We start from the raw sequence: 26,385 nt of genomic DNA, 5'->3' as shown, positions 1-26,385 counted from the left end.
GACACCAGCTCCTCAGAGCTGACTGGCTCCCTCACAAACCTCACATCCACAGGGACTGGCTGCTCGTATCCCATTACTCAAACCTGGGATAAGGGATGCGCTTGAGTTCTTTTTGAAGTCCTCTCATTAATTCCAGTGGGATTTCAGCAGGTATATTTAATGATTTATTTACATTTGCTACATCTTGGCACTGCTCCTCACTGCACAAGGATGAGCAGGAGGGATATGAAATCCTAAAACATCAAGGAACCAGCATTCCTTTGTTTTCACATCTTGTAGGACTCTTAAGAGCCCTTCTTCAAGGAGCAGCAATGGGTGTGTGTGCAGATCCTGACCAAGTTCACTGTTTTTGGGGAGTATTTATAATGAATGGAGACTTGCAAAATAGCTGTCCTAAAAAACACTCCAAATCACGAGCAGACATTCTCTTTTAGGTTTCTAAGAATGTTACAGAAAAGCCCATTCTTGGTTTTACATTACAAGGACTGAGTGAGGATTAGGCTGGGTGCTTTCACAAGTAACACCAGTTTAGATAATCCACACATTCAGATAATGAAAACAGCCAGTTTTTGGATGCACAGGCTTCCTCCTAACTTCTCAGGTTCAGCCAACAATAGAAAACAGCCACACTTAACCTTCAGGTGTAATTAGAAAATGGGAGTTAAATTGAAGCCGTGGAAAACAACACGTTTAATTTTCAACCTCTTATTTCACTTCACTGTCAGTCTCCAAGAAAGGGGCATTGACATACACACACCTTAATTAAACCTCCCCAAACCTAAGCTGCCCCTTTCTGAGGGATCTCTCCCGCTCAAGCGGGACACGGAGCTCCGCACCAGCGCAAAGCCCGCCCCATCTCCCTGCCGTGCGGTTGTCCAGAGCCCCGGAGCCCTCCGGCAGGCCGCTGCCTACAGCTGCGGAGGGCAGAGCCCACACCGCCCCCGTGACCGCGGCGGGCTGCGGCCTGCCCCTAACGGAGCTCCCGCCGCATGCATCCGGGTCTCCGGCCGGCCTGTGACGTCAGCAGTATAAAGGCCTGCAGCGCCTTTGTTCGCTCTCATTGCGCAGTTGCGGGTCGGTGTGAGCGGAGGTGAGTGCTGCCAGCCGAGCGGAGCGGGCCCGGCGGCTCGCGTAGGGGTACGAGGGGCCCTGCCCCTCGGGCCTGGGCCGCGGAAAGGCGGCGGCGCGGGGGAAGGCGCGGTTTGTGGGTGAGGGAACTGTGTTCCGCCACTGCGGGCCCGGGGCGAGGCGCGGCGGGGCCAGGCCGGCCTCCATGCCCGCCCGGCCCTGTGGAGGGTAGGGGGAGCGTCGTGGCTGTGGTGGGGAGAAGGGGGGTCCCAGCCGCGTGAGGCGCGGTGGCCGCCATTTTAGGTGCGGGGGGATACGCTCGTGGTCCCGCCGCGTGGTCCGCCGCATTCCCGAGAGGACGGAGGGAGGCCAGCACAATAGCTCCAAGCGGGACTGAGCTGCGCGGTCGTGTTAGTGCTGCGGCGGTCTTTAGGCGCCTGGAGGGTGAAGAGTCCTTGCTATCGGTGGCCGCCATTTTGTGTTAGTGCTTGGAGCCCGCGGAGGGTCTGACGCCCCCCTCTTCCTCCGCCCGCACCCCGGCCCTCGCGCCTCTGCCCGGGGGACACACAGAGCGAACGCCGGCGCACGCCCGGCGCCTTCCTGGCTGCGTTTGTCCCCGCTGCGCGTCGGGGGATGGCGCGCCGGCCCTCGTGAAACCTGCTGCGGGCTTCCCGCCGCGGGCCGGAGGCGCTTTGTCGGGCACTCCGCGCTTCTGCTTTGTCGGGCTGCTCTTTGTCGTTTTGCCTTCCTCGCCTTGCCTTAGCGGTGGCCTTGTTGTGTAGAACTGCAGTGTGATGGTCTGGTATTTGTAAGGCTGACACTTGTATAGGCCAGGACTTCGGTATGCTCTCGATGTGCTTGAGATAGCTTAAAGAATGAACTTCATTTGGACTGTTGGAGGAAGCTGACTTGAAAGCTAACGTTTTGGTATTGCTTTGACGTATTAAATACATGTATTTCAGCATCTGTGGCAGGATTTTAGAGGAGTGCTTGTGTTGAGGGTAACAAGGCAAGTAACCCCGAACTTGCCATATTCACTGATGCTGCTTGATCTGAAGAGTTTTATCAGTGCCTTGTTCCACTTTTTAATGTTAATCTTTAATATGTGACAAAAATAACTGAAGTTAATACTGCCCGTTGTTGCTTCAGTCTAAAAATTATACATTTGTTTCTATTCCTTATCACTCCTGGCATCTTGCTCAAGAAAATTTGCTTGTATTTTTGAGGAGTCATTGGTATGTATGAGGTGATATTGGAACTTTCTCTTGCAATCTGATGTTTTGTTAATAGTAACCGTTGCTCTTAATAGGTCACTCACAGAATCAAAATGGTTGAAGCAGACGTCCTGGGAAGCTTTTTCATTGGGGGCCTGAACACAGAGACAAATGAAAAAGCCCTGAGGCTGGTTCTGCAAATATGACGCATCGTGGAACGTACAAAGAAACCCTTTCTATTTTAGATACTAAATAATAAAAGCAACAAAATAGCTGTGATGACTCTTTGGCGTTGATCATCTGGAAGTGATAGCGCTTTTATGTCCTCTAAGAAGTTCTGAGCTTAAAAGGTTAAATAAAGGTTAGTATGTTGTTGCCTGATTACAGGCAAGGGTAACCTGGCTTTCTTTTTGCAGTCCTTTTGATGAAAGAATCGTGAAACCAACAAGTCCATAGATTTTGCCTTTGTCACATTGAGAGTCCACAGATGCAAAAGATGCTGCCAGAGATATGAATGGGAAGGTAGGAACTGAGACCAGTTTACATGTTGCTGTTGCTTATGACGACCACCAGTTTTGATCTGTGGAGTAAATTAGCTAGTATAAAAGTTGGAAAGACAATGGTTAGGAGATCCTGGAGGCAAGTCATAACTTGACCAAATGCTGTCTCCGTGAAGCTGGTATCACTTTCTCCTAATTATGAACTTAAAAACTGAAAGGAAGTCTGGCTGTCAGTATACTTCCTTTTTTTTGTTATTTGAGGGCTTTTTAGTAGTCTCCTTCATTCTTGCGTGCTTCTTACATGTTTTGATGATATTTGCAGGATTCTATAAACTACACTGTAGGGAAGGTGAACTGACTTGAAAAGTATTAGTGGTTCCCTTAATGTGGTTTAACATGACTTCCCTGCTGGCTTGCTTTATGTTTGATGTGCTCTCTGGTAATGTGTAGGTAAACTCCTACATTTGTGAGTGCATCCTAAATTTACTTAGGGTGTTTGAAGAGCATCTTGCCATTTAAATGTGAATACCTTTGCGGTGATCTACCATTGCATTTGCTTGTTTACATCCTGCAGTGCAATGGTATGACTTTAAAGGCAAATAAATACTGCATATTGATCTCTTAAAAAGAGAAACCTGGAGCAAAAAAAAACTTTGTGTAGATACATGGGTAGTTCGTAAAAGGATTGTAGGCTGTTGTGATCTGTCTGTTCTGATGTGTTTGAGAGCTAGATGTAAGTTTGCAAGTGGTCAACAGCTGTTTATCTTCATAGAGTGTGCTCTCTCTAGACAGTGAAAGCTGTCTTTGTTCCCTGAATTTCAGGCTCTGGTCTTTCATGCATAATCTGGACAGATGTGTTTAGGTCATGTCTCTGAGATGCATTTATGTAAGGTGAAGAAACCTCTTGGTTCTGGTTAATGAACATTTGGAGTTTTGATAGCTTTTGTCTTGGTATAAGACTTTAAATGAAAGAAGAGTGTCAGTCTTTGCAGTCGATAAGTAAAGCATGTACTTTGAAGTAAACAAGTTGCTATAGTGTTCACAGTGAACACAAATAGTAAACCTACCTTGTTTTGTGTTATAGCAGCTTCTGCTCTGTAGATTTTAGTTTCTGGGTGCTTCAGGGCAGCCTCGTACAATAGCCTTACTTCTGGGGAGACTTCTTTCTAAACAAATTAGTGTCATTGTCAAGGCAGAGAGTGGCAAGTTGGTAATGGTCCTTTCTGTCCAGCCTAAACATCCTTAAGGTGCTTCTGTGGAATTTACACATACATTGTGTAGTTGGCTACAGTTCTGAAGACCTGAATGCAGGTTCTCAAACGCAAATTTCCTCACTGAACTTCAAGCATCAACAATATGTCAGACTGAAAAAGGGCTTAAGTTGCGATGTTAAGTGTTTGTGGAGTGCAAAGTCGCATGAAAATCCCTCTGAAAATAATTGCCAACTCTTCTAAATCTTGAACGTTATGGTGTGTGTTTGGTCACATTGGAAACATTTAGGGAAAGTAATACTTTAGTGAAACAGATAAATCAAATTGAATGTGACTGAGGTAAACGTCTACATGGTATGGAATACTCCATCTGCATCATGTCAAGAAAGGTGAAAGAGCTTGTGGAGCATTGTTCGCATAGCTTCTGTGCCTTCAGCACTACAAATCTAAAAGTACCTGCCTCAGCTTCGGAATCTGAACAGCAATAGTGTATGAAAAGATCTCGCTAGAATGATGTCTTTAACATATACTCTTGCTTGGTTGTGTATGAAGGATGTGGAAGATGTTCATGAAGTAGTCCTTCAGAAAGCCTTCCTGTCTGTAAGTTCTGCTTGTATCTCATGAATAAAGAGATTGCATTTAGGATGTGAGAAGTAATGGTTAACACATGCTGTAGGAAGACAGCACTGTAATAAATCACAACTTGGGAGTTCTCCTGTTCATTTACAAATGCTGGATGTAGTGCTCATGCAGAAGAAGAATAAGCACTGTGCTGGCAATAGCTCAAGCAGTCTGTAAGGAGACAATTGGCCTGCTCAGCCAAAGTGAAGAGTTCTGTATCACTTGTGTTAACCCGTTTTGACATTCCAGAGGAATTGCCAGTCGAGCTAGTAGAAGAGGTTGACTTAGATTCTGCAAGAGTGAATTTGCTTTTCTTTTTTTTTTTTTTTCTTTGAAAGTATTAATGCAAAACATCGTGTTTTGCTCCTTTTGGGGTGGGGGGGAAGGTAAGGGGATTAATGATGTTTTAGTCTAAAATGGTACAAGCATAGACTCACTCGTCTAAGCTTACTTAAGTTAACTTCGGTCTTGCAGAAAGAGGCAGGAGATAACCATTTGGAGTGGGGTGGAGACTTCTCACTTCAATTACTTTCTGTACAGGATTGGATCAATTTAGCATGTCTGAGCACCACAGACAAAATGCCAGAGTATTTTACCATAAAAATTAACAGCCTTTTTTTAAGAGCCATCTTAATTCATTGTAGTCAACCAACATCCTGATGTCATGAATGAAACATACATACCTGGACACAAGTGTGAACACTGCAAGTCTCTAGTGGTCCTTAGTGCAGTAGCCTTTCTCCTGATCATTTTGATTTTCAGTCCTGAGGGCAAAATGAATAATGAAAGAGATGATATGACCTAGAGGAAACATCCAGGACAGCCAAAGATGTAATTCCAGCACAGACCGCCAAGCCAGCTGGACTGTTTTAAGAGGTTTGGAAGCAAATCCTACAATCCAAACAGCTGTCTAAACTGTACTCCAGTGCAGAAGATTGTCTTCCTCAACCAACAAGAAAGTGCTTCCAGTTCTTCTGGTGAAGAAGCAATAAATATGTAGAAGCTCAGCCTTATAAGAAATGAACTTCAATTCTTGAATATATTTGGTGGAAGGAAGCCATTTGATCTGCCATCAAGGATGTGCGGCAATGTGTTGAGTCACTGCAGCATCAACAGTACAATGATCCATTTGAGAGGAACCCCCTGTGTTTCATGTAAGCTTCTCTAGCAGTCTCTTTGTAATAACCTGATTTCTGACTTACTCCTGAAACTTTCCAGATTTCATTCATCTTTCCCATTGGAACATGAACCGTTTGCAGGACAGTTCTCTAATCCTTTTTGATTACCTGCCTCATCTTACAAAGCTGTATAGATTGTTCATTCCACATAGAGGTTTTATGATTGCCAGTCTATTATTATCCTTAAATGACTCCACTTTATGGTGCCCCTGTCATAGTAGAAATGGTACTGCAACACTCTGATTCAAGGTTATAAATACCAATTAATGAGTGTTCATGTTGACAACTGGTGCTTTGGCACATGAAAAACTCTTTGAGATGGCTTATGTCTTTTACCTGTCAGTGGGATGAGAGCTTACTTCTTTGAGCTAAGAACCTATAAAATGAAGTTGTCCCTTCTGCTTTAAAACCAGACAAACTGACTAATATCTTCTGGTTAACAAAAGAGGGAAAATAATCTCTTGGACCTAATGCAAGGTCTTTTTGGACCTCAGGCATAACCTTCTAAGACTGCTTGCATGAAGCAGCTTCAAAACAAACCCCCCTCTTTTGCTAGGTAAGATGCATGTTGCAAGGCATAAGGAAGTAGGAGGAAAAAGAAACTGTACCTCTACATAAAAAACCTACAGAACTTGGAGTGAGCATCCAGTTCTCAGAACCCATGTTAGCAGAAGGGGATGGTGCTTGGTTTCCAGGCTTCAAACAAGCTGTCTAAGAAGCTATCAGGAAAACGGATAGCAGTGGCCATGATGGCGAAAGCTTAAGGCTTCAAGCCACTGTTTGCCTGTTTTGAGAAAGGATGACCGAGACAGATTAATGATGATGCAAAATAAATGATGCAGACTGCTAAGTTCCCGTGATTAGAGGTACTAAACAAAAAATGTTTGGCTCCTGGAATGGGTGAGCTTGTCATGCCAAAAGGCCTTTTTGAGGAGCCTTTCATAAGTAAAATACATTCACAAGTCAAAGCAAGCCAAATCTGGTGTGCTAGTATTGTTATTTATTTTCCTCACATTAGACTGTGAATATGCACACAGGTTTTTCCAAACAGTAGCTACAACTACATATGGTGGAGGATTACATGAGCTACTGAAGCAGATGAGTTCAGAGAGGCCTAGATTTCAGTGGGGAAAAAAAACGAACTCAGTACCGCGATACCTCAGATAAAATCCTCTCAGCAGCTCAGAGTACTGCATCACTAGCACGTCATATTCTTGTTCATTTATTGCAGCTAAGAAGTGCCATAAGCAACACTTCATACCTGTATAATTCATTAGTTGCCATAGCTGAGGTAAATATTTAACTGCTAGAAAAGACAAACTATGTTTGCCAGGATAAACGCATGCAGTAACTGAACTGCAGCAGAGCTTGTGATAGCGGCTCTGCTGTAATTATCAAGTGTTTGATGTGCGAAGATTATACAGAGATTCGATGAATGAAGTTGTTACTCATTGTGTCTTTACCACCTGCTCATGTTTGAGGTACAGTAGTTGGCTGCAAAGTTCCTGTTATTGCAGGTCTGTATTACAGAAAAACCTTCCACTTTCGGCTCTAAAAACCCACCACAAAGCACCGTCCACTCTGCAAAAGCAATAGAGTAAATGTAACAGTCACCTCTTTAAAAACCCAGCTCTGAAACAGTAGGGAAGTGGGGTGAATTCTCATACTGCTCTGCTTTGTAAGTGCTGAAATTACATCTAAGTACTACTCAATGATCACCGTTCTGTCAGAACATCAAAGACAATGTACTAAACGGCTCCCCATTGCCAGAAACCCCAACTGAAGCTATGATACCTACAGCTTAATCCTGTAACTACTGGTTGCAGTCCTAGTTTGGTACAAAAGCCCATGGCAATGAAAGTAATTGGAGATCATAATGGTGTTTCATTTGCAGAATAAGGTGACATGGGGACTGCCCGTAATCATTGGATGCTTGTGTTTTCACTGAAAGTCCTTTCTGATGCTGCTCTGTATTAGTTTGTTTTTTTTTCCATCAGTACCACAAGAATGAAGTACTGTAGAAATTAGGCCCAACGTGCTGCTGTAGTAAATGGGGACTAATACTGAAACTCAAATCAGTTCTAGAGTTGCTCTAACTTTATAAAATGTGAAGCCCTATAATAGTGAAGCAAGAGGGGCTTAATTTAAAACTACAAACGTGACTGAAGCACTGAGTAAAGCAGCTTCTTCTTTAGTCTTAGATGGGAAAGCAATTAAAGTGGAACAAGCACCAAGCCATCCTTTGAAAGTTGTGGGGGCGTGGGCCACCACCCCCTCCACGAAGCAGGGGTCCTCCCAGGGGCCTTAGAGGTGGAAGAGGCGGCAGTGGCGCAAGAGGACCACCTTCAAGAGGGAGTCACTTGGGTATGTATTGACCTCTCTCATTATATACTTGGACAACATACAAGACAATCCCATTGGAAGATGACAATAATCCTACTGGAAAAAAAAAGTCAAAACAGCCGAATAGTGCACTCCTTGTTCTTTAATAAACTGATGAAATGTGATCTCAGCAGTTTAGTCACGTTTTTGATTAGGCAAATACACCTTAAGAAAAGGCATTCAAATCTGAAGATTCCCTTCTACAACTAACACTCCACTTGGCTTTTTTGGCTTGAAAGAAAAGCAAAACTCCTGCCCTGCACGTGAGAAAGGAAGCTTTCCTGGTATTCAAGTTGAAAAAGTGATTCTCTTCACCAGGGAAAGGGAAGTGCCTTTCATTCTTACTAGCAAGAGATCTAAACTTACCAAATTCTATAAGTGATCCTTCCAGGTCATAGTGTGAGCTAAGGAAGCTAAGGCTGCTTTGTTGTTATAAAACAGTGTTGAGTTGAAGCTTTCTGAAGTGAAAGGATAGTGTATTACTTGATACTGGATATTCTTTAATTTAAGATACAGTTATTTATTCAGAGACTTTTCAGTATCAAATACAGCAGTTGATGGAGAGACTTTCAATATCAAAACAGAACTGTCACTTAAAAGCAAGCAGCACCTGAGGTATAACAGTAAAAGCTGTAATGCAGAAAAAAAACCTGGAAATAGTGAAAACCTCCTGTCTTGGAGAGTCTGTGTGGTAGGTTCTGCAGACTCTGTAGTGTCTCTGTTCCCTCTCTGTAGGATCTTCTCTAGTCCATCTTCCCAGGTGGCTCTTGTCTTCTGAGAATAGTAGCTTGTTGAGTACTTAGCTGATACCTGTAAACAGTCACAGCTTGTCTTTCTCACTTGGGTCATACCCTGTGGCTTTTGCATAAGTTCTAAAAGACAGTTCTTGATAGCAGTTTAGGCTGTGGACAGTTAGCTTGTTGGGCTCTCATTTCTGCCAGTAGCATCAAGTTGTGGCCAAAATACAAGAGAAGGCTTTGAAGTCTAGTTTTACAGGTTTACTGTTGATCACGTAGTGGTAATAACAGTGCCTAGGTTATTGTAGTTCAGGCTTTAGGGGCATGTGGGTGGGTATCAGAGAAATAACAAGTTGGTTCGTGGCTTCTAGGATCTTCCCGAGGGCCACTTCCCATGAAGAGAGGTCCACCTCCACGAAGTGGAGGCCCTCCACCTAAAAGATCTGCACCTTCAGGACCAGTGCGTAGCAGTAGTATGGGAGGAAGAGGTAAGGATCTCCTCAATTCCTTTTGTTACCTAATCAGCTGTGTAACAGCTTAGTTTTAATTCAGGAACTGTTGCAAATCATCAGTTCCAACTTAAATGTGTTGTGGGATAATGTGTTGTTTTCCTAATCTGCTAGTTCTCTTCATACTGTTACCATTTTGTAGCTGGTTGGAATAATTTGGTGTGATATGATACGTTCCTTCTAATGCTGCTTTAAAACTGTACAAGCAGAAGTGTGAAGCATTATAAATGTAGGCTACAGAGATGCTTTTAAATCCCTATAAGCAAGAATATTATCTGCTAATACTTGCTTGAGGAGTCTTTCTTGTGGCTAAATGATAATTAAGAACTTGGATTCTTCCTCTTAAGCTCCTGTGTCACGTGGAAGAGACAGTTATGGTGGTCCTCCACGCAGAGAGCCGATGCCCTCACGAAGAGACGTTTACATGTCTCCAAGAGATGACGGCTACAGCACTAAGGATGGGTAAATTCCCTTTACTAATTCATAGTTTGGCTTTTTTGTTCAGCGAAAGATTTTGATCTTTTAAGTTGTGACATCTGTCTGACATCTCAATTTTTGTTCTTTGTAGTTACTCAAGCAGAGATTATCCCAGCTCCAGGGATACGCGGGACTATGCACCACCTCCTCGAGACTACGCGTACCGTGATTACGGTCACTCCAGTTCACGAGATGAATACCCCTCTAGGGGATATAGGTACCTACTGTTGGATTTTTCTCCTTGTCATTTCATTCTTGCTGTGATCTCGCTGACTTATATTAAGTCTTAGTAGTCTTTCCTCCTATAGTGATCGTGATGGATACGGTGGTGGGCGTGACAGAGACTACTCTGATCATCCAAGTGGAGGCTCCTACAGAGATTCATATGACAGTTATGGTAAGAATCCATTTTGAGGATCATGTATTAATCTGAACAGGTGTCATAAAACCTGATTTTTACTAGGTTGCCTGTGTTTCACGGGGAAGTGGCACGCTTTTTTCCCCCCTACAGTGAAAGTGCAGTTGTTGGTTACCATCAGATTAAATAAACTATAAACTAACGAAGCAAAATCTACAGTTCAGAATTGCAGCTATCTCTGGAAAATATGGCTGAGTTTCTTCTCTAAAATAACAAGCTGTTCTGGAATACCCAGTAAAGAGCCTGCCTGAATAAACACCGTCTTCAAATCCACTCACTGCCTGCTATGCAATCCCCACTTTAATACCATTAATGTGGCGGATAATGTTAAGAACATCTCAATACATACAAAAGAGTAGCAGTAACCATTTAAATACAGCAATTCTGTAAATTCAGATTGAAATTGTTCTATATAACTTATGGTGTTGCCATATTACCTGACCATTGACCCTGCAGGTAACTCACGTAGTGCTCCACCTGCACGAGGGCCCCCGCCATCTTATGGTGGAAGCAGTCGCTATGATGATTACGGCAGCACACGAGATGGATATGGAAGCCGAGAAAGTTACTCAAGCAGCAGAAGTGATGTCTACTCAAGTGGCCGTGATCGTGTTGGAAGACAAGACAGGGGTCTTCCCCCATCCATGGAAAGGGGCTATCCACCTCCTCGTGATTCTTACAGTAGTTCAAGCCGCGGAGCACCCAGAGGTGGTGGCCGTGGTGGAAGCAGATCCGATAGAGGTGGAGGCAGGAGCAGATACTAAAAACACTCTTAAAACTTTTGGACCAAGACAAATTACTTCACAAACAAAAAAAGCAAAGTGGAAGTTGTTCTATCTTTACTACCAGAGGACTACTAAAAGGAAAAGTTGTTTTTACCTTTTTTTATTGTTGCCTGTTAAGTTTTCCCCTCCATGAGTTATGCTTTTGTGAGGAAAAGTTAAACCAGTGTTTAATTTCATTTCAAAATTGTTAACATTTCTTTCAAAAGCAGATGTTAAATGTATAAAACTTGAGCTGTGTACTAGTGTTGTAATTTTCCAAGTAAAGTTTCCCTGAAATGCCACACTTCCATCTGATTTTCCTCATGAATGGAACAAGCAGTTCATAAGAGCTTCCACACAACATCCAACCATCTAACATGGAGATGGATTGTTCTACATGTTCAGCATCTCATTCTTAAGCAAAGTATTGCTTGTGTTGGAGGGTGGTGGGGCTGTTCCACACAGTGTTCAGTTGTGCCTAGAATTTGAAGTCACAGTGTTCTCAGTACAAAATACCTTCAGATCCTTGTGTAAAGAAAAAAAATAGAGGATATCATTCACTTAACCCGAAAAAGCAAGTGGATAATGCTATTTTCTGCCTTCCTACTGTTTCATGGGGAGTTTGAAAGGATCTCCCTTCCAAATGAATTCCATGTACATGTAAGTCAGCTCCAGAATACTGTAACAATAAAACCCCTTGACCAGTTCCATCAAAGAAGCTACAAAACGATGCTTGCTCATACTGTTTCCAATTTTTGCAACTCTGTAGTGTTTCACTTTTAAAGGAACATCTTTGATTCCAAAGGAGAAAATAAGATAAGCACAGAAGTCTTTCTCTCCAACTTCTCAAAGGCTTATGGCTTCCTAAAAACAAGTGAATCTTTCAGCATTCCACAGCTGATTTAAAGCATCAAATGCCTGTGAAACAGCAAAGATGGTAAGCAAAGCAAACTAGTTTTTCCAGTCTAAGTCAAAATTGAACCAAGTTATCTTCCTCTAGTACAGTAAAGCCAAGCTGCACGTCATGGCAATGGAAATGCTGTCTAGATTTAAAAAAAAAAAGGAAAAGAAATACTTCAATATATTAAAAGTTCTCCAAATTCAACATTTCTTCTTGGATAAAAGCATTTAATGGCACCAGTTTTGAAACTAAAGCTGTAATGCAGCTCATTGTAGACAGAATATTGTCAGGTAGGGTTGGGAGGGGGTATTTTGTGCCCAGTATCTTACAGTGAAGATGCTTAAAGAGGCTGCATATACTATATTATAACAAAATTAAAGCTTTGTGAAATCAGGAATTTGTTTAGCTTGCCAAATAGCAGAGTTTGAAGCGAGCCATTGCAAACTTTAGTTGGATGCCTGAATCTCTGTACTTTGACACTGCGTTTCAGGGATAACTAATACATGTGGCAGAACCTGTGGCAAGTTGTTCTGACTCAGGTAAAGCCATGAAGTTCAAAAGATGCTCTTGAATGTAGTAGACATGAAGACCTCCAACTAAAACCACACACCCAAAAGCTTTGTACTACTGTTTAGACCTCAGTAAATTGTCGTTCAACTTATGGATTTAACATGGCAGTGCACCATTGACAAGGAATGAGAATCCATAAGCCATGCAACCTGTCACTATGCCATTCCAGTCCATTCCAAGCCAGTGAATCCTCCACCACTTAGAAGAGACGTAGTAAAACTTGCAACAGAATAATGTGCAAATCCAAGCTTGTGACTGTTTTGAAATGGGGGGGGGGAGCACTGTAAGTTGGCTCATGCTATAAAATGTACTTCTCTTAGTTTGTTGTATCCTCTCTTGACTGCAGGGTGATAACTTCTAGAAGATAATCACTGAAGTAATGCTGGTTCATCTGTGCTGATTGCAGAGATGATGGTGCCTGTACCAAAGTATAAGGTAAAGATTACTCTGGGGTAGTAGCTGGAAGGGGGATTTCTTGTGGTTCTGTGCTTAGAAATAGAAATGGTCATTCACATGAAGACAGGCTAAGAAAGCCTGGGGAAGGGGAAGCTGCATGGAGACCTCAGAGCAGCTTCCAGTATCCAAAGGGGGCTACAAGGATGCTGGAGAGGGACTCTTCATCAGACTCTGTAGTGATAGGACAAGGGGTAATGGGTTCAAACTGAAACAGGGGAAGTTCAGGTTAGATATAAGGCAGAAGTTCTTTACTGTGGGGGTGCTGAGGCGCTGGCACTGGGTGCCCAGAGAAGTGGTAAATTCTCAAGCCCTGGCAATGTTCAAGGCCAGGTTAGATAGAGCCTTGGGTGACATGGTCTAGTGTGAGATATCCCTGCCCATGGCAAGGGGGTTGGAAACTGGATGATCTTAAGGTCCTTTTCAACCCAAACCATTCCATGATCCTTCATGGAATAGTAATAATTTCCATTTCCTGTTTGAATTCTGGAGGTGGAGGTTTTAAGTAGGCTTTTAAAAGCCAAGCTAGGACTGACAGAGGGTTCTTGTCTGCAGAAATTGATCCCCATTTGGGTGCAGTTGAACATAAATTACAATTACAAATTGTAATGCTTTAAATCATTCTGCAGAGAGTAGTTAAGTCCTAGGGATCTTTGTAAGACCAGACCATAAAAATACAAATTGGTGTAATAAATGTGAGTACTGGTATTTAATCAGTCTTGTCAAACATGCAAATTAATGATTATGCTGAGCATAATCTTTGATTAGGAATTAATCTCTGCAGAGCTCCTTGGATTAAATTGCAGAGTTCCCAGCCATCTCCAGAAATGGTTTAAAAGCTTTGCAGTTCAGCTGTATTTCATGCCTCTGAAGCCTACCCTATTAAAACTATTTTGCAAGTATATATTTTCAGTATGCCATTATCTTCACATTATGTAGAAGGATTACTCTTTATTTGATAACTCACCAGGAAAGAAAGGAAGTGGTAGTGTCTGTAGCTAATGCAGCTTTTCTACTAAATGTTATTAAAAAGGGAAATAACTTTAAATATGTGACAAATCTTTTAAAATTTAGTATAAGGTGATAAATATTCCTTCCAGAGGAAGTATTTATGTAGGAAACTTGGCGCTTTTAATGTAATTTATAATTAAGTTTTCAAAGTACTCTGTAAATGGAAGAATGTACTTTCTGTTGGTTTCAAATACTGCTTTTGAGAATGAACTTGGAAGTGGTGAAAATAAAAAGCTGTAGTTAAGACTGTTCTGCATCTGATACGTGGTCACTGTTTTCAGGGTATTGCCATCTTGTATGAAGGATGCAGTGTCTGCAGCCTCAGTTGGCTTACAGCTTATTGGGTTTGGAGTCTCAGCAACTAAGTAGCTGTGCAGTGCCTCCATTAATGGCCTGCTCTGACATACTCCTGATAAATTGCTGCTGTTACCTTGATACAGAAGAGAGATGCTTTACTTCAGCATGCTGGATTGTATTTCAGATCAAATACAGAAGCATCAGGAGTACTTCTGTTAAAGGAATCTCTTCTCTGCTCCCACACCAGCCCGCAAAAAAAGAATAGCAGGAATCGAGTATTAAATGTATGGTTTGAGGCTGATCTAAGTCAGGAATCCTTTAAGGAAGGGATAGAATATACCCTAGGTGACTTTCAAAGTTTTTGCCAAATCATCTAGGTTGTGTCAGAAGGTTGTCAGCTTCTATTTGTATGTGTGTGCTTCAGTTCTCTCTATTATCCATGCGGGTTAAAGTTGGTTACTGTTGGCAAGTGAGAAAGCTGTTCTCCTTTGGAAAAAGGAGCTTTTTTTTCTCAGTTCACTGGATCTGTTTTCTCAGTTCCTGGTGGTAGTGGCCATGTTGTAATTAATAAAGAAATGAACACCAAAGCACACTTTTCCGGCCTACTCTGCACCTTATAAACAGTTCCAAATTCTTAGCAGGCATCATACCAGTGTTAGTTCAGGGGGCAATAAGTAGAACTTAAGTCATGGCAGAAAGGTAATAGTGACTTTGTAAAACGTAAGGATGTAATTCTACAGATACAGCAAGCTGTTCAGCTTCTTTTGATTACAGGTTTATAGCACATGGTTACCTACAGGTTGATACCAGTGTGCGTCTCAGTTCATTACAGGACTCCTGAGTAGCATGCTGATGGTCAAGAGGTGGTGGGATTTTGTGGTAGGCAGAGTTTGGAGGGGGAATACACACAGAAATTACAGAGGCTTTACTTAGTATGTGTTCTGGAGACAATGCTATACAGGAAGCGTGCATTAATACAAGAAGTGTGCATTAATACAAGCAGTGCTCAGATCACTCTGATTGTTGTACTTAGCTACTGATGCATTGTCATACCCTTGGCACAGGTTGACTACAATCTAAATGCATGCGTTGTGTGTGTAAAAACAATCATCAGGAAGATCATATAACTGTTTTGTCTCCTGGTTTCTGAGAGCGTACTAACTTGCATTTCCTTTTTCAGTTACAGTGACCAGAAGAAGGCAGTGCAGCAGTGGGTATGCAGTGAAAAATGGAAGGATAACAAAACACAACTGTGAAAGCTTGGCTTTTGAGTGTGGTGTTCCCCACTATTTGTTTTAGTGGGCTGTGTTACCATTCAGAGTTGCCTTTGAAAGTAGCACTACTAATTTCTTGGATATAAAAACATCAAGTGGAGGTCATTTGCTGTCTGCCAGCAGCAGTCAGTAGATGGGCTTCCCTAGATCCTGCAGCAGAAAAATGCTCTGAGGTTGCTCTTTATGTGGGGTGATTTCTGTTTATGCTGGGGGGAGAAAGCAAGTTACATAAAAGTGAGGTTTAGTCCTCTAAAAGGCAGAGAACTAAGTTATTACAAATTCTTCACCAAGAAACTGTAAGAAGTTTTATTATATTGTTACATGTCATTGTCCAGGCCTTCTGGATGAGAGGAGGGAAGTGTTGATGTACTGAGATGATATCAGTGATAAATCCCCAGAATATTGTGTGTTCTTGCATGTACTGGCTTCTTGCAAACCTCCAGACAGCACTGCATCTCTTCACTAGATGCTGTCTTCAAAACTTGGTCTCGGTTTTGATGCATTTTTATCTTATATATGTGTTCATGTGCCAGTGGATGTGAGAGGAATCCTCAGGCACTGCTATTCCATGCAGAAAACTTAATTTCACATTGGTTGAAATACTTAACAGTCACGGCTAATAAAGTTTATACTGTGAGACATAAACTGCTCTCATTTAAACCACTAACACTCAGTTTATAATGCGTAGTTAAAGCATGCCTATCTTAAGGGGTTCAAAACTATTTGTGGGTATTGGAATAAGAGTATTCCTTCAACCATCAGTTGTGGACTGCAGATTGTAGGAGTAAGTGTATGTGTATGTAGCAGATGGGTAGAATTGCAGTATTTCCCAGGACTAATAAATTTACTGTTAAAGAAACTATGGGTTTGGTTTTGTCTTTGGGTTTGGTTTTGTCTATGGGGGAAAACTACGGGTTTGTTTTAATTTGAAAGAAAATAGCCATTACTCAGTGCTATTTGCATGGTGGAAAAGATGACTGGTGTTACATACTGATGGAGGTGTAGGGCTCCAAAGTGGTCTTGGAGAGCATGTTTACTGCAGGAAAGAATAATGTGCTGTGATACCAAGAGACTGCTTTTTCAGCAGTAGCTTACAGGATTACTGCTGCTCAGGCTGAACCAGATCATCCCAACTGAAATGTAATGCCAGCATCTTGAGCTGTCATACAAACTTAAGATTGATATCTGCCTGAAATGCTAAGTAATGAGAATGTACCACCGGTGTGAATTGGCTCATGCACTGCTTCAAATGATAACTGAAAGTCACTAGTTTAAATGTGAGGCATCAGTAAAATGCAGCAGAAAAATACTCCACTGTTGCAAATACTCCACTGTTGCTCTTTGTGTTGAAGAATGGGATGTTTTCTGAACATCTGAATGCTGTTCTTGCTCCTGTGGCCATCCTCTTACTGATGTATCAGTCCTTTGATAACTGGGTATAGATCACCTCCTTTTGTTTAGTTTTTAAGTACTATTATTCTATATAGCCATCCCTGGTGTAAATTGGGCTCCAAATAAAAGCATATTTGTAACTAGGGGGTGGAGGTTGACAACTCATTTGATTTGTCCCCATCATCAAATAACCACAGTTAGAAGTCTTCTCCAAAGACCAGAGCTGAAACTTTCTGCTTGGCAGCTGTACCTTTATCTCTGGCTTAATTCTAGTGTAGAGGTGGGTGAACAAGTTGGAACATTCTTAAATGGGTCCTTTCTGAAAGATGTAAGGTTTGCCTTGAGTTGGCTAATCAGAAATGCCTTAAATTTGGAGCCTTTGTGAACAATGTCTCCAGGTCTTTCAAGCAGTTGGTAAGTTCATGATGTGGGAAGCATATTCATTTACTGCTACTTGCAACCAATAACATCTGCTCAGCTGAAACATGAACTAGTCATGAAACTAAACCTGCCTACACAAGACAAGGTTTGCTATAGAGGAGGGTCAAGTACTCTTCTGTGCTCAGGTTTGTAGCCCTGAGTTTGCTCTTAACATCAGAAACTGGTACGTTCTGATAACGTGACAGAAGGGGATGTCTCAATGTACAAATGACTGTCCCCTGTAGATCCTTGAGCCTTAGTTGTCTTTGCCTACTACAGGAAAATGCAAGCTTTGAAAGTGGAGAGTTCAAGTACTCCTGTAAAATAGTGCTCATGAGAACTGGAGAAGGGAGAAAAAAACTCTCAAGTTCTTGTTATTAGTCATAAATCTGCAGTGTTTGGTACATATGGATAGTTGTAGATGCACTTCACCAGATGGCGGTGAGTTTGATGAAGCTTCAGTCAGCTTTACCGTTCACCCTGTCTGCAGCTATGGTACTACCGTGTCCTTAGAGCAGAGAACTGGAACTCAGCCCCAGGCTTCACAAAGGTCAAAATGTGTCTAACCCTAAAAGAGCAATTCTGATTTCTTACTGGTGGCTGTTAAAAGTAGGTCCCAGGAGCAGGCATAAGACCTGGAAAGTGGAGACAAACCCAAGTATATTTATGTAATTTATCCTTTTGCTGTTCTATTCCTACCCTTTAAATCACTAAGCAGTTTGAGAGCACTGATGTCTTCAAAACAGTTGCTTCAAGTAACAGGATTAAGAATTGGCTCAGAACATTGTCACTGTGCAGCGTTGGTCTCTAGGATAATTTGTTCCTGTGGTATTGCTTCAATCCATGATGCTCCAACTTCTTTGGCATCATAAATGGAGAGTGACTTCACTTTCCATCTGTTCTGCTGAAAGGATAGTTAAGGTGTCAGGACAACTGGACTTCTTCAAGTTAATCTGATCACTAGTGATGGTTAATACAGTGACAGCAGGGTAAAAACTGATTCATTCCAGTGGATCCTGAATTGCTGGTGGAAAGGGACATTTTAACAGGATGAGTAAAATAGTTGGGAAGTTTAATTCTCAGCTTTGGAGGACTTAAATTTATGAACTTTCCTAAGTTATCCAGGTGTTTGAGAGATTTAGCATCTCTGGAACCCCATTTTGGATTAAATGTGCACTTATATATAAAGCAATTGAAAAGCCCCATTATTTTTCTGAGTGCAGTGCATGATCAGAATTCATTTTCAAAATTCAGATCTTGAAAGCAGAAAACTTAACTCTAAAAAGCAATTTTAATAACTTGATTTGCCCCATGAAGTCAAAAAAGGCTGATTTAAAGTCAGTGTAATGGTGCTCCCAATCCTCTGTAGTGTGAAGTTCTGTGTTAAAACTGTAAATACCTCTTTATTTACAATAGTAAAGACAAATTTACTTCTTGGGACAACAGCTGTAAGTAAAGCCCGCATTTACCAGGATACCACAAGGAGAAAGTCACTAGGTATGTTGGAACTTGATGCTGTTAAGGTCCTTTCCAACCCAAACCATTCTTTGATGCTTTTGGTGGAACCATTATCCCCATAAACCACTTCTATTTCCAGTGATGTTGGAACTGTGTAGCTGGCTGTCTTTAACAGAGCACTAGATGCAATTTTGCTTCGAGAACAAGTTTGTTACCTCCCAGTAACAGTACTTCTGGTTCTTAAGCTTTGGTGAGTGTCTGTGCTGAGCAAAAAAAAAAGGTAGTTTCACACTGGAGCTGTGCAAGCAGCAGCAGAGGCAGGAAGATGTAATCACGGATGTGGGTTCCAGCAAGCTGCCGCACAGGAGAACTGCGCTGGCGGCACAGCTCTCCAGGATGAATCCAGAAGAACAAGCTGTAACGTGGCTGATTTCCTTAGGAGTGTTAAATTCCCCGAAGAAAACAGTAGATGATCCCAAAGAGTTCCTGAAAGCTGCTCTCAAAGATGGAACTGTGCTCTGTAAACTCATCAATCGACTGCTTCCGGGATCTGCTGAAAAGGTAACTGCTCTTTAAGATGCATTTATTTTGGGAGCTTGAAACAGTAAAATACTGCCCTGCTTTGTGGTTTTCTTTGGTTAAGGTGAGCAAGGAGTGTCAGATACATGGTTTACATCTCACTTACTGGCACCTAATTGAGGGGACAGTGCAATTGTAGCTTTAGTCCTTTGATTTCACCTCTACAGGCAGGAAGAACTAGCAGAAGTTTGCAGTTGGCTGAGTTACACATGTTCATCCAGTGGCAGGAAATACCGGGCCTACCAGAGATCAAAATAGCTCGGTTTTGAATAGAAGGAGATGCAGTTTGTCTGTATTTACGTAAATGCCATTAGCTACAACTGTAAATGTATTCACTCTTTCAGGACTCTTAGTGTAAAACACTTTGTTAGTCAGGAAACACACCAGAGAAGCAGCTTAGGTCAGGAATCACAAACCTTGCATCCATAGCATTCTGAACTGTGCCAAGGCCAGCAAATCCATCGGTCCTGAAGCCATATAAGCTCCTGCTGCAGTTTTATAGGGGATATATTCAGACAGTCCAAGAGTGTAGTAACTTACTGCAAGAGGAGCAAAAAGGGAAGGAGTCCAATGACAGCTAGGAAATGGCAACACAGAGAAGAAGTTTCATTAAAAAGAAAGAAAACACCAGTTTCTCCACCCTGTAGAACAGGAGCCTTTATTTCTCATGCACAAATCAGTTTTGCTGACTGGAAGCTCCCTATTGTGCTCATACGTGAGGCTTGGGGTGCAGTGTGTTCTTAAAGGTCACCCGTTTCCCACTGCCTCTTGGGGCACTGGCATCTGCTGACATTCAAACCAAGATGCCGACCATCTCGATGTGTGCATCACTTCCTCCAGTGGCTGGCTCTTCCTGCTTCAACAGCTTGCCTGCCTCCCCCAGCCGCCCCCTCCAGAAGCTTCCCTAATTCAGTATAAACTGCACATGTCAATATTCATGCAGGGCCCCCTGAATAGAGCCTAGACAGGAGGTAATGCAATGAGCTCAGTGGATTCTCTTTCTTTAGCACTGCCTGGAGCCTAAAAATGAAGCTGATTGCATCAGTAATATACAAGAGTTCCTGAAAGGCTGTGCGCTCCTTAAAGTGGAGGTAAGTCAGCTTGGCTCCTTGCTTTTATTGTCATGAAGTGCTTGTTCCATCAGCCTTTGGAAAAAAGCCGGATACCAGAGGCATGAAATCGGTGTCATTCCTCATCTTTTGTATGAGTGACAGCAATCAGAGCATGGGTAACTTAGCATTCTGTCCACAGAATGTGGAAACAGAGTGCATTGACTGTGGGCTTAACAGATTCCTTCTCATCTTTTGAGACAAGCCGAAGTGGTCAGGTAGGAATACATGCAGCAATAAAAGGAGGTCTGTCTAAATAGAGTTGAACTGTGGACCTGTTTACATTGTTTGTCAGTGTTGGAGAGAAGGGATCGCAGGGTTTAGCCTTGCTCTGATAGGAAATACTCTCAATACTGAAGTGTTTTCATCTCCTTGCAACCGTTGTGTGGGCATTTGCCAAACACATAACCTTACAATTGATTCTTGTGCATAAAAATCATCCTAATGAAGTCAAAAGGCACCTTTTCAGTGGCTGTTACTGGTCCTATCTATATACTGATTCTCATGCTTAAGCATAGCTCGTATTTGCAAGATCAGAGTCTCAATGACCTCAGAGCTCATTTTGCCATCAGATCTTTTACTAAGTGTGTATGGATTTAAAATGCAAAGACTTCTGTATCACACTTAAATGCCTACAAGAAACTTATAACCAAGAGCTGTCACTTTCTCCTTTGAAATATGCCAAACACTGTGGAAGAAAAATACCTGCCAGAAGCAAGGACAGCATCCTTGGGCATTATATGGCATATTCAAGCACTATAATACGAAACATCCAACCCGTGGTAGCTCTGTTACTTGAACTCTCCCTTTGGTAAGTCTAAACAAGCAAAGAGCCTTTCTTCAGCAGCTTAGAGCAGCCCAGCATGAAAACACGCTCATTGCAGAGCTGTTTTACCAGCCCATTGTTTCCCAGTAAATGCATCTCTCCAAGCCTGCTGCTGCAGCAGCTTGAAGAACAGATAAATATAGACTCACCGAAGGCCTGTCACATCAGAAATCAGTTGTTGCCAGTCTTCTGGTGCTGGCCGTGTGATTTCCTCTGCTTTGAGAGGGTTTATTTTTGTGTTTGAAAACTGATCATAATGCTTGTGGTGGAAAACAGCAAAAAAACCCCAGGAGTCTTAAAGAGCTCAAAATCAGGACCAGGGAATAGCCCTCAACCATTGTGCTTTAGCATCTCGTAGTTTTAAAAGCCAGTTCTGCACTATTGCAGCCGCACTCCACAATTTAGAGATACCAAGAACCAGCACCAGTGTGTGTCCAGCTCTTGGTGTTGCTCTGATCCTCCCTGTGCTTTTTCTTCCTTGGTTTTCACTTCAGAAAAGGTTTCTGAGTTCTTTGTCCTTCTGATTTATAAGCACTTTAATCTTGGAAGTATTCTGATCCTTCAGGAACTCCCCCAGTGCTCATGTGGCCACCCAGCACTGTGAAAGGAGACCTCAAAAGCTGAATAAAAGCTCAAATCTCTCAAGCTTAAATTCTGCAGTGAAATGAATATGATTTCTTCTTCATTTTTTTTATCCCCAAATATGAAGTCCCATTAGAACACAGGAGCTTTGCTTCTTCCTCGGGAGCTTCAGGCAGAGGCACACTAGAGGTAGGACAGCTGGGATGGTGGGCAAGACATGGCACAAGGCAGAGTGCTTTTGCTTCCCTCTGGCTCTTCTCTTCCCGTATTGCCAGCTTGTCTGAGTGCTCTGAAGGCAAAGCCAGGGCAGATATAAAACCCCTCTGTTCCTTCTGAAAGCTGCCCTGTTTGGACCTTCTTGGCAAGAAGAGTTCTGGTTCCAAGATCTATCCACCCTGAAGCTGCAGTGATGGGCTATTAAGTCTAAGGAAGATGAACAGAGATTAGAAAATCTGCGCTGCTCCATCATCCCATCCCAAGGAAAGAGTAACATCAGGAAAACTCTTGGTTTAATGGGTGTAAATGCCCTGGCCCACACCTTGGATTTGACAATAAAACCCTCATGGTTTGGTCTAATTCTGTCCTTCTCCACAGAGAATTTGTGTTCCTTAGATATGAAGAAGTAGCCTGGGACTGGATCTGAGCCACTTCTCCTGTCTTCAGACTGACAAGTGCATGTTAAGGTCAAAGATCCTGTTCCTGTTCAGATTTGAGCAAAAGAGGATGTTCCGAGGGAATCAGAGCTCACAACTTCTACTTGTACAAAGGGGCCTCATCCTGGGGAATCTCAAGCATGAAAAACTTCTTCCATGCCATTGGCATCCCACTGACATCGTGTGGCCTCACTGTACTTTGCCAAAGCATCACACCATGCCTTAAACTTGGCTTTGTCAGGGATGTTTGTACAGCTGCCATCTGGAGCTGAATGCATCACTTCAGTGGGCATTGCTAGCGTGCAGGGCAGGTGAGCAGTGTGGAAGGTAGGGTTTCCAACAGCTTGGGCTTGAAACCCAAACAGGTAACTGCTTGCCAATCTCTTCCAATGGGAGGGCATGCAAAGAGGTTACTCCTGCAGAGCCACACATATGCGCTTCCCTCCTACCCTTCTTTGTTGTCCTGGTAACCCAATCTTAGGAAGAAAAGCACAGTGAGGCAAACAGTACCTTCTCCTGCCTTACAGGAACAGGGAAACATTTGGACATAGTGGAAGGAAAGGAGAAGAACACTTAGTGACATTCCTTTGAGGTGGCTCCATTAAGTTGCTGCAGCTCTTCAGGCCTGTGGTGTGAGCAGGAGTCATCCATCACATTGTAGGGTATAAATAACCAAACTCTCCCTTAGCTGCAACCCAGGACTGAAGCCTGCAACCATTTGCTGCTTCAAATGTGTCCATCCTAAAACAGAAAGCATGCAGAGAAGCCGACACCTCCTGTGTACTAGACAAGTGCTGCAATGAGCTGAAACAATGAGGCTGTGTCTAAAACTCTCCAACTATTGGCATTTGATTCAGGTCATGAGAGCACCCATCAGCCCAACACTGCTGAGACACAGGATGTGGGCACCTCTTTGGAGCTCAAGAGTCCTTAGTGGTTTGGACTGAGGAACAGTGGCTTTAGCCTCTGAGCTGTGGCTGTGAGCCCAAGGTCTGGTCCAGTGAGTGAGTACTGCTAAGCTGGATGCAAGCAGGACAGAACCTGATGGTTTGTGCAGTCTAGTGTAGCAGACAGAGGGAAAAGATCATGAGGAAAGGAACAAACTGGGTAGAAAAATCCTGGTCCTGCTTGTTCGTGAGGGCACAAATGGGAATTGTTCCTCTTGGCTTTAGCAGTTGACACCAGTGCATATACAGTAACAGCAGCTCAATACCTAAGCTTCATTTACTGCTGAGGAAGCACAAGACCCTCATTCAGCAGCAGTGTTTTATTGCCAGTATGACCACAAAACTGCTGGCAAGGGGCTGGCGTTTGTGTTGAACCAAGAATGTATCTGCAAGAGGAATCAATATCTGGATTAAAACACCCGGAGTGGCACTGCCCTCATGGGCACAACCGAAGCTATTTCTGCAGCTGGAGGTGTTTGCAACCTCCGTCAAACAGTTTGTACCTTGCAGGAGTGGAAGAGCAGATGAAGAACCATTACCCCCCTGTGCTCCCAAAGCCTGCTCTGCTTTGGTTTTGCTCCCAAGCAACGTTACCTTCCTAAACTGGGTAACATCAAAAGGCAGAGCTCCTGCTCAGCACGAGCGCTGGGAATGGGTATGTCTGGATTCAGAGAGACCCCATGTCCCAGTGCCCTCCTGCTCACAGGGTGTGGGGTGTCTTCTGACACCCCAAGGTCCCTGCATGGGTTTGGGACCCACAGCTGGCGGCTCAGTACAGAGCATCCTTCCCTTTCCAGATGGGCTCACACAGCACTGGTGCTGCCCTTGGGATGTGCTGTCTCTGGGAATCCTCAATGGAACTACACCTCCTCTATAGGCCCTTCTGCAGCATTTCTCTTCTCGCTGGTGCAAACCTGCTGTAGTGACCACTTCAATAGCCTAGGCTTTCCTTTCTTATCCTATCCCTCCCTCATTTTCCTCGTCCTTTTACTTGCTCATTTTCTCCTTTCCTTTCCCTTTTCCTCTCTTTCCTCTTTCTCCTTCTTTTTTCCTTTTCCTATTTTCCCTATCCTTTCCTCCCTGTTTTCCTTTCCTCTTACCCCTCTTTCCTAACTCACTTTTCCCCCTTCCCTTCCCTTCCCGTTTCCCTTTTCCCTTACCCTTGACCTTTCTCTTCCCCCCTTTCCCACCTCCCTTTCCCCTTTGCCATCCGCCTCCCGCCCGCGGCCGGCGGAGGGAGCTGCGGTCTCACGGCCGCTCGGGTCCCGCAGCGAGCGGCGGGGCGGAGCGGGGCGGCGGCACCGCCTGTCACTTCCCCTTCCCCTTCCCCTTCCCTTCCCTTCCCCGCGCCGCGATCCGGCTCCGGGTCAGAGCCGCAGCGGCCACCCGCAGCCCCGACCGCCGCCATGCCCCGGGGCTGTGCGCCCGCCCGCCCGCTGCCGTGAGTACCGACCGCGTTGCGGGCACCGGTATCCGAGCCGGGCATCCCCTTGTCCCCCTCCTCGGGCATCCCCCACGGGTGTCCCCACCGCGGTGTCCCCGCTGGGGTAACCGGAGCGCGGCTCCTTGCTGCCTGTCTATGGTCCAGCTGCGGGCACCGCAGCCGACGGGCCCGGCGGGGCGCAGGGCGCTCCCGGCTGCTGCCGGTGTCTGTCCCGTCGGCAGCGGAGCGGGGTGGTCCGGTCCCAGCCCTCGCGTTTGGAGCTTTGCCGGGTGTGCGGTGGGCTCGGGCTCGAAGCACAGCCCGGCTTCCCGTCACTTGTGCATCTCCCAGCCCGGTCCTGGCCGTTTGGGTGCTGGTAACTTGCTAGGTGCAGCTGGGGGGGGGGGGGGGATTTTTCGAGCTCTTCTGGTCACTGCCTGGCGCTTCCTCCACTCCTCGGTGCCTTTGGGAGGCCTGGCAGTGCAGGCTTCTCTCTCCCGGTGTGATGCCTGATGGAGCAGCCGGAGCTGCGGGCTGGGACTCTGGAAGTCAGGAGAGCGATTTAATGGAGATGCTCAGATGACAGCATAGATGTAAGAGGGGTTTTGCTTACATCGACGGAGCTGCTGCGAGGGCTGGAGCAGCTCTGCTCTGGAGCCAGGCTGAGAGAGCTGGGCTGGGGCAGCCTGGAGAAGAGAAGGCTCCTGAAGGGGAGACCTGAGAGCAGCTCCAGTGCCTAAAGGGGCTGCAGGAAACCTGGAGAGGGGCTTGGGACAAGGGCCTGTAGGGACAGGCCAAGGGGAATGGCTTTAAGCTGCCAGAACAGGGGAGACTGAGATGAGCTCTTAGGCAGAAGCTCTTCCCTGTGAGGGTGCTGAGGCGCCGGCACAGGGTGCCCAGAGAAGCTGTGGCTGCCCCATCCCTGGCAGTGTTCAAGGCCAGGTTGGACACAGGGGCTTGGAGCAGCTGCTGCAGTGGAAGATGCCCCTGCCCATGGCAGGGGTTGGAGCTGGGGGAGCTTTGATGTCCCTTTCAAATCAGACTGGGATTCGGTGATCTTCCATGAGCTAAAAGCAAAAAGCCTTTTCCACTTCCAGTTTTCTTCCAGCCCCGCAGTTTGTCTTACAGTTAGGAATGGAATTATGGATGGATTGTGCTGGAAAAAAATAATTTTTAGCTCATAAATGAGGACTTTTCTATATGATTAGTCTATACTGGAACAAGCTGCAGAGTGTATTTATGCTACAGTAGCTGATCCAGCAGAGTTTTCCATATAGCCACTGCTCCACAGTAGCTACTCCAGACAATTTCTTCATGAAGGAAAGTCCTTAAAGTTATTGCTAGGTTTGATGCTATAATTTCCTTCCCACCACCATTTTCCTCTGGACTTTGCCAGACTCTGAGCTTGCAG

The 26,385-nt window shown here is 44.1% G+C and overlaps 2 protein-coding genes and 1 non-coding gene across 7 annotated transcripts in view; all 3 read left to right on the top strand.

Annotated features, from left to right (window-relative positions):
* Window positions 1–2,554: 2,554 nt before the first annotated feature.
* Window positions 2,555–2,627, top strand: LOC117436366 (small nucleolar RNA SNORD61). The gene has a single exon (XR_004549794.1). It is a non-coding gene; the product is annotated as a small nucleolar RNA SNORD61 (small nucleolar RNA).
* A 4,353-nt stretch (window positions 2,628–6,980) lies between these two features.
* On the top strand, window positions 6,981–16,452 carry RBMX (RNA binding motif protein X-linked). Of its 4 annotated transcripts, none has more exons than XR_004549670.1 (7): window positions 6,981–8,156; window positions 9,283–9,399; window positions 9,768–9,882; window positions 9,989–10,114; window positions 10,191–10,294; window positions 12,897–12,985; window positions 15,492–16,452. XR_004549670.1 is itself a non-coding variant. In XM_034063652.1 (7 exons), exons 2-6 carry the CDS (start codon window positions 9,306–9,308, stop codon window positions 12,899–12,901), a joined length of 429 nt encoding a protein of 142 aa, XP_033919543.1. In that variant the 5' UTR covers window positions 7,679–8,156; window positions 9,283–9,305; the 3' UTR covers window positions 12,902–12,985; window positions 15,492–16,452. The 4 variants fall into 4 exon arrangements, 3 of the variants coding, with proteins under 3 accessions (XP_033919543.1, XP_033919542.1, XP_033919541.1); XM_034063652.1 differs by having other exon boundaries at window positions 7,679–8,156; window positions 10,206–10,294; XM_034063651.1 differs by lacking the exons at window positions 12,897–12,985; window positions 15,492–16,452 and adding an exon at window positions 10,772–11,383 and having other exon boundaries at window positions 7,688–8,156; window positions 10,206–10,294.
* Window positions 16,453–19,236: 2,784 nt separating this feature from the next.
* Window positions 19,237–26,385, top strand: part of ARHGEF6 (Rac/Cdc42 guanine nucleotide exchange factor 6) — a 38,232-nt gene continuing 31,083 nt past the window's right edge. Inside the window, exons 1-2 of one of the 2 annotated variants that reach the window (XM_005148259.4) lie at window positions 19,237–19,416; window positions 20,442–20,525. In XM_005148259.4, coding sequence (XP_005148316.2) covers window positions 19,252–19,416; window positions 20,442–20,525 — 249 coding nt within the window. In that variant the 5' untranslated portion in view covers window positions 19,237–19,251. Of the gene's footprint in view, window positions 19,417–20,441; window positions 20,526–24,902; window positions 24,993–26,385 lie in introns of those variants that run through there. The other variant, XM_034063607.1, reaches the window with a different exon arrangement.

This window comes from Melopsittacus undulatus, chromosome 6, assembly GCF_012275295.1.
Source record: "Melopsittacus undulatus isolate bMelUnd1 chromosome 6, bMelUnd1.mat.Z, whole genome shotgun sequence".
In the NCBI taxonomy this organism is placed as follows: Eukaryota; Metazoa; Chordata; class Aves; order Psittaciformes; family Psittaculidae; genus Melopsittacus; species Melopsittacus undulatus.
The sequence above is the reverse complement of the archived record's forward strand: the minus strand, read 5'-3'. Positions and strand labels throughout refer to the sequence as shown.

Coding starts and splice junctions, on each gene's coding strand:
- RBMX (XM_034063650.1), top strand. CDS start 9,306: ATGAAGAGAGGTCCACCTCCACGAAGTGGAGGCCCTCCACCTAAAAGA. Junction 9,883..9,988: donor GGCTACAGCACTAAGGATGG/GTAAATTCCCTT, acceptor TGTTCTTTGTAG/TTACTCAAGCAGAGATTATC. Junction 10,295..10,771: donor AGATTCATATGACAGTTATG/GTAAGAATCCAT, acceptor TTGACCCTGCAG/GTAACTCACGTAGTGCTCCA.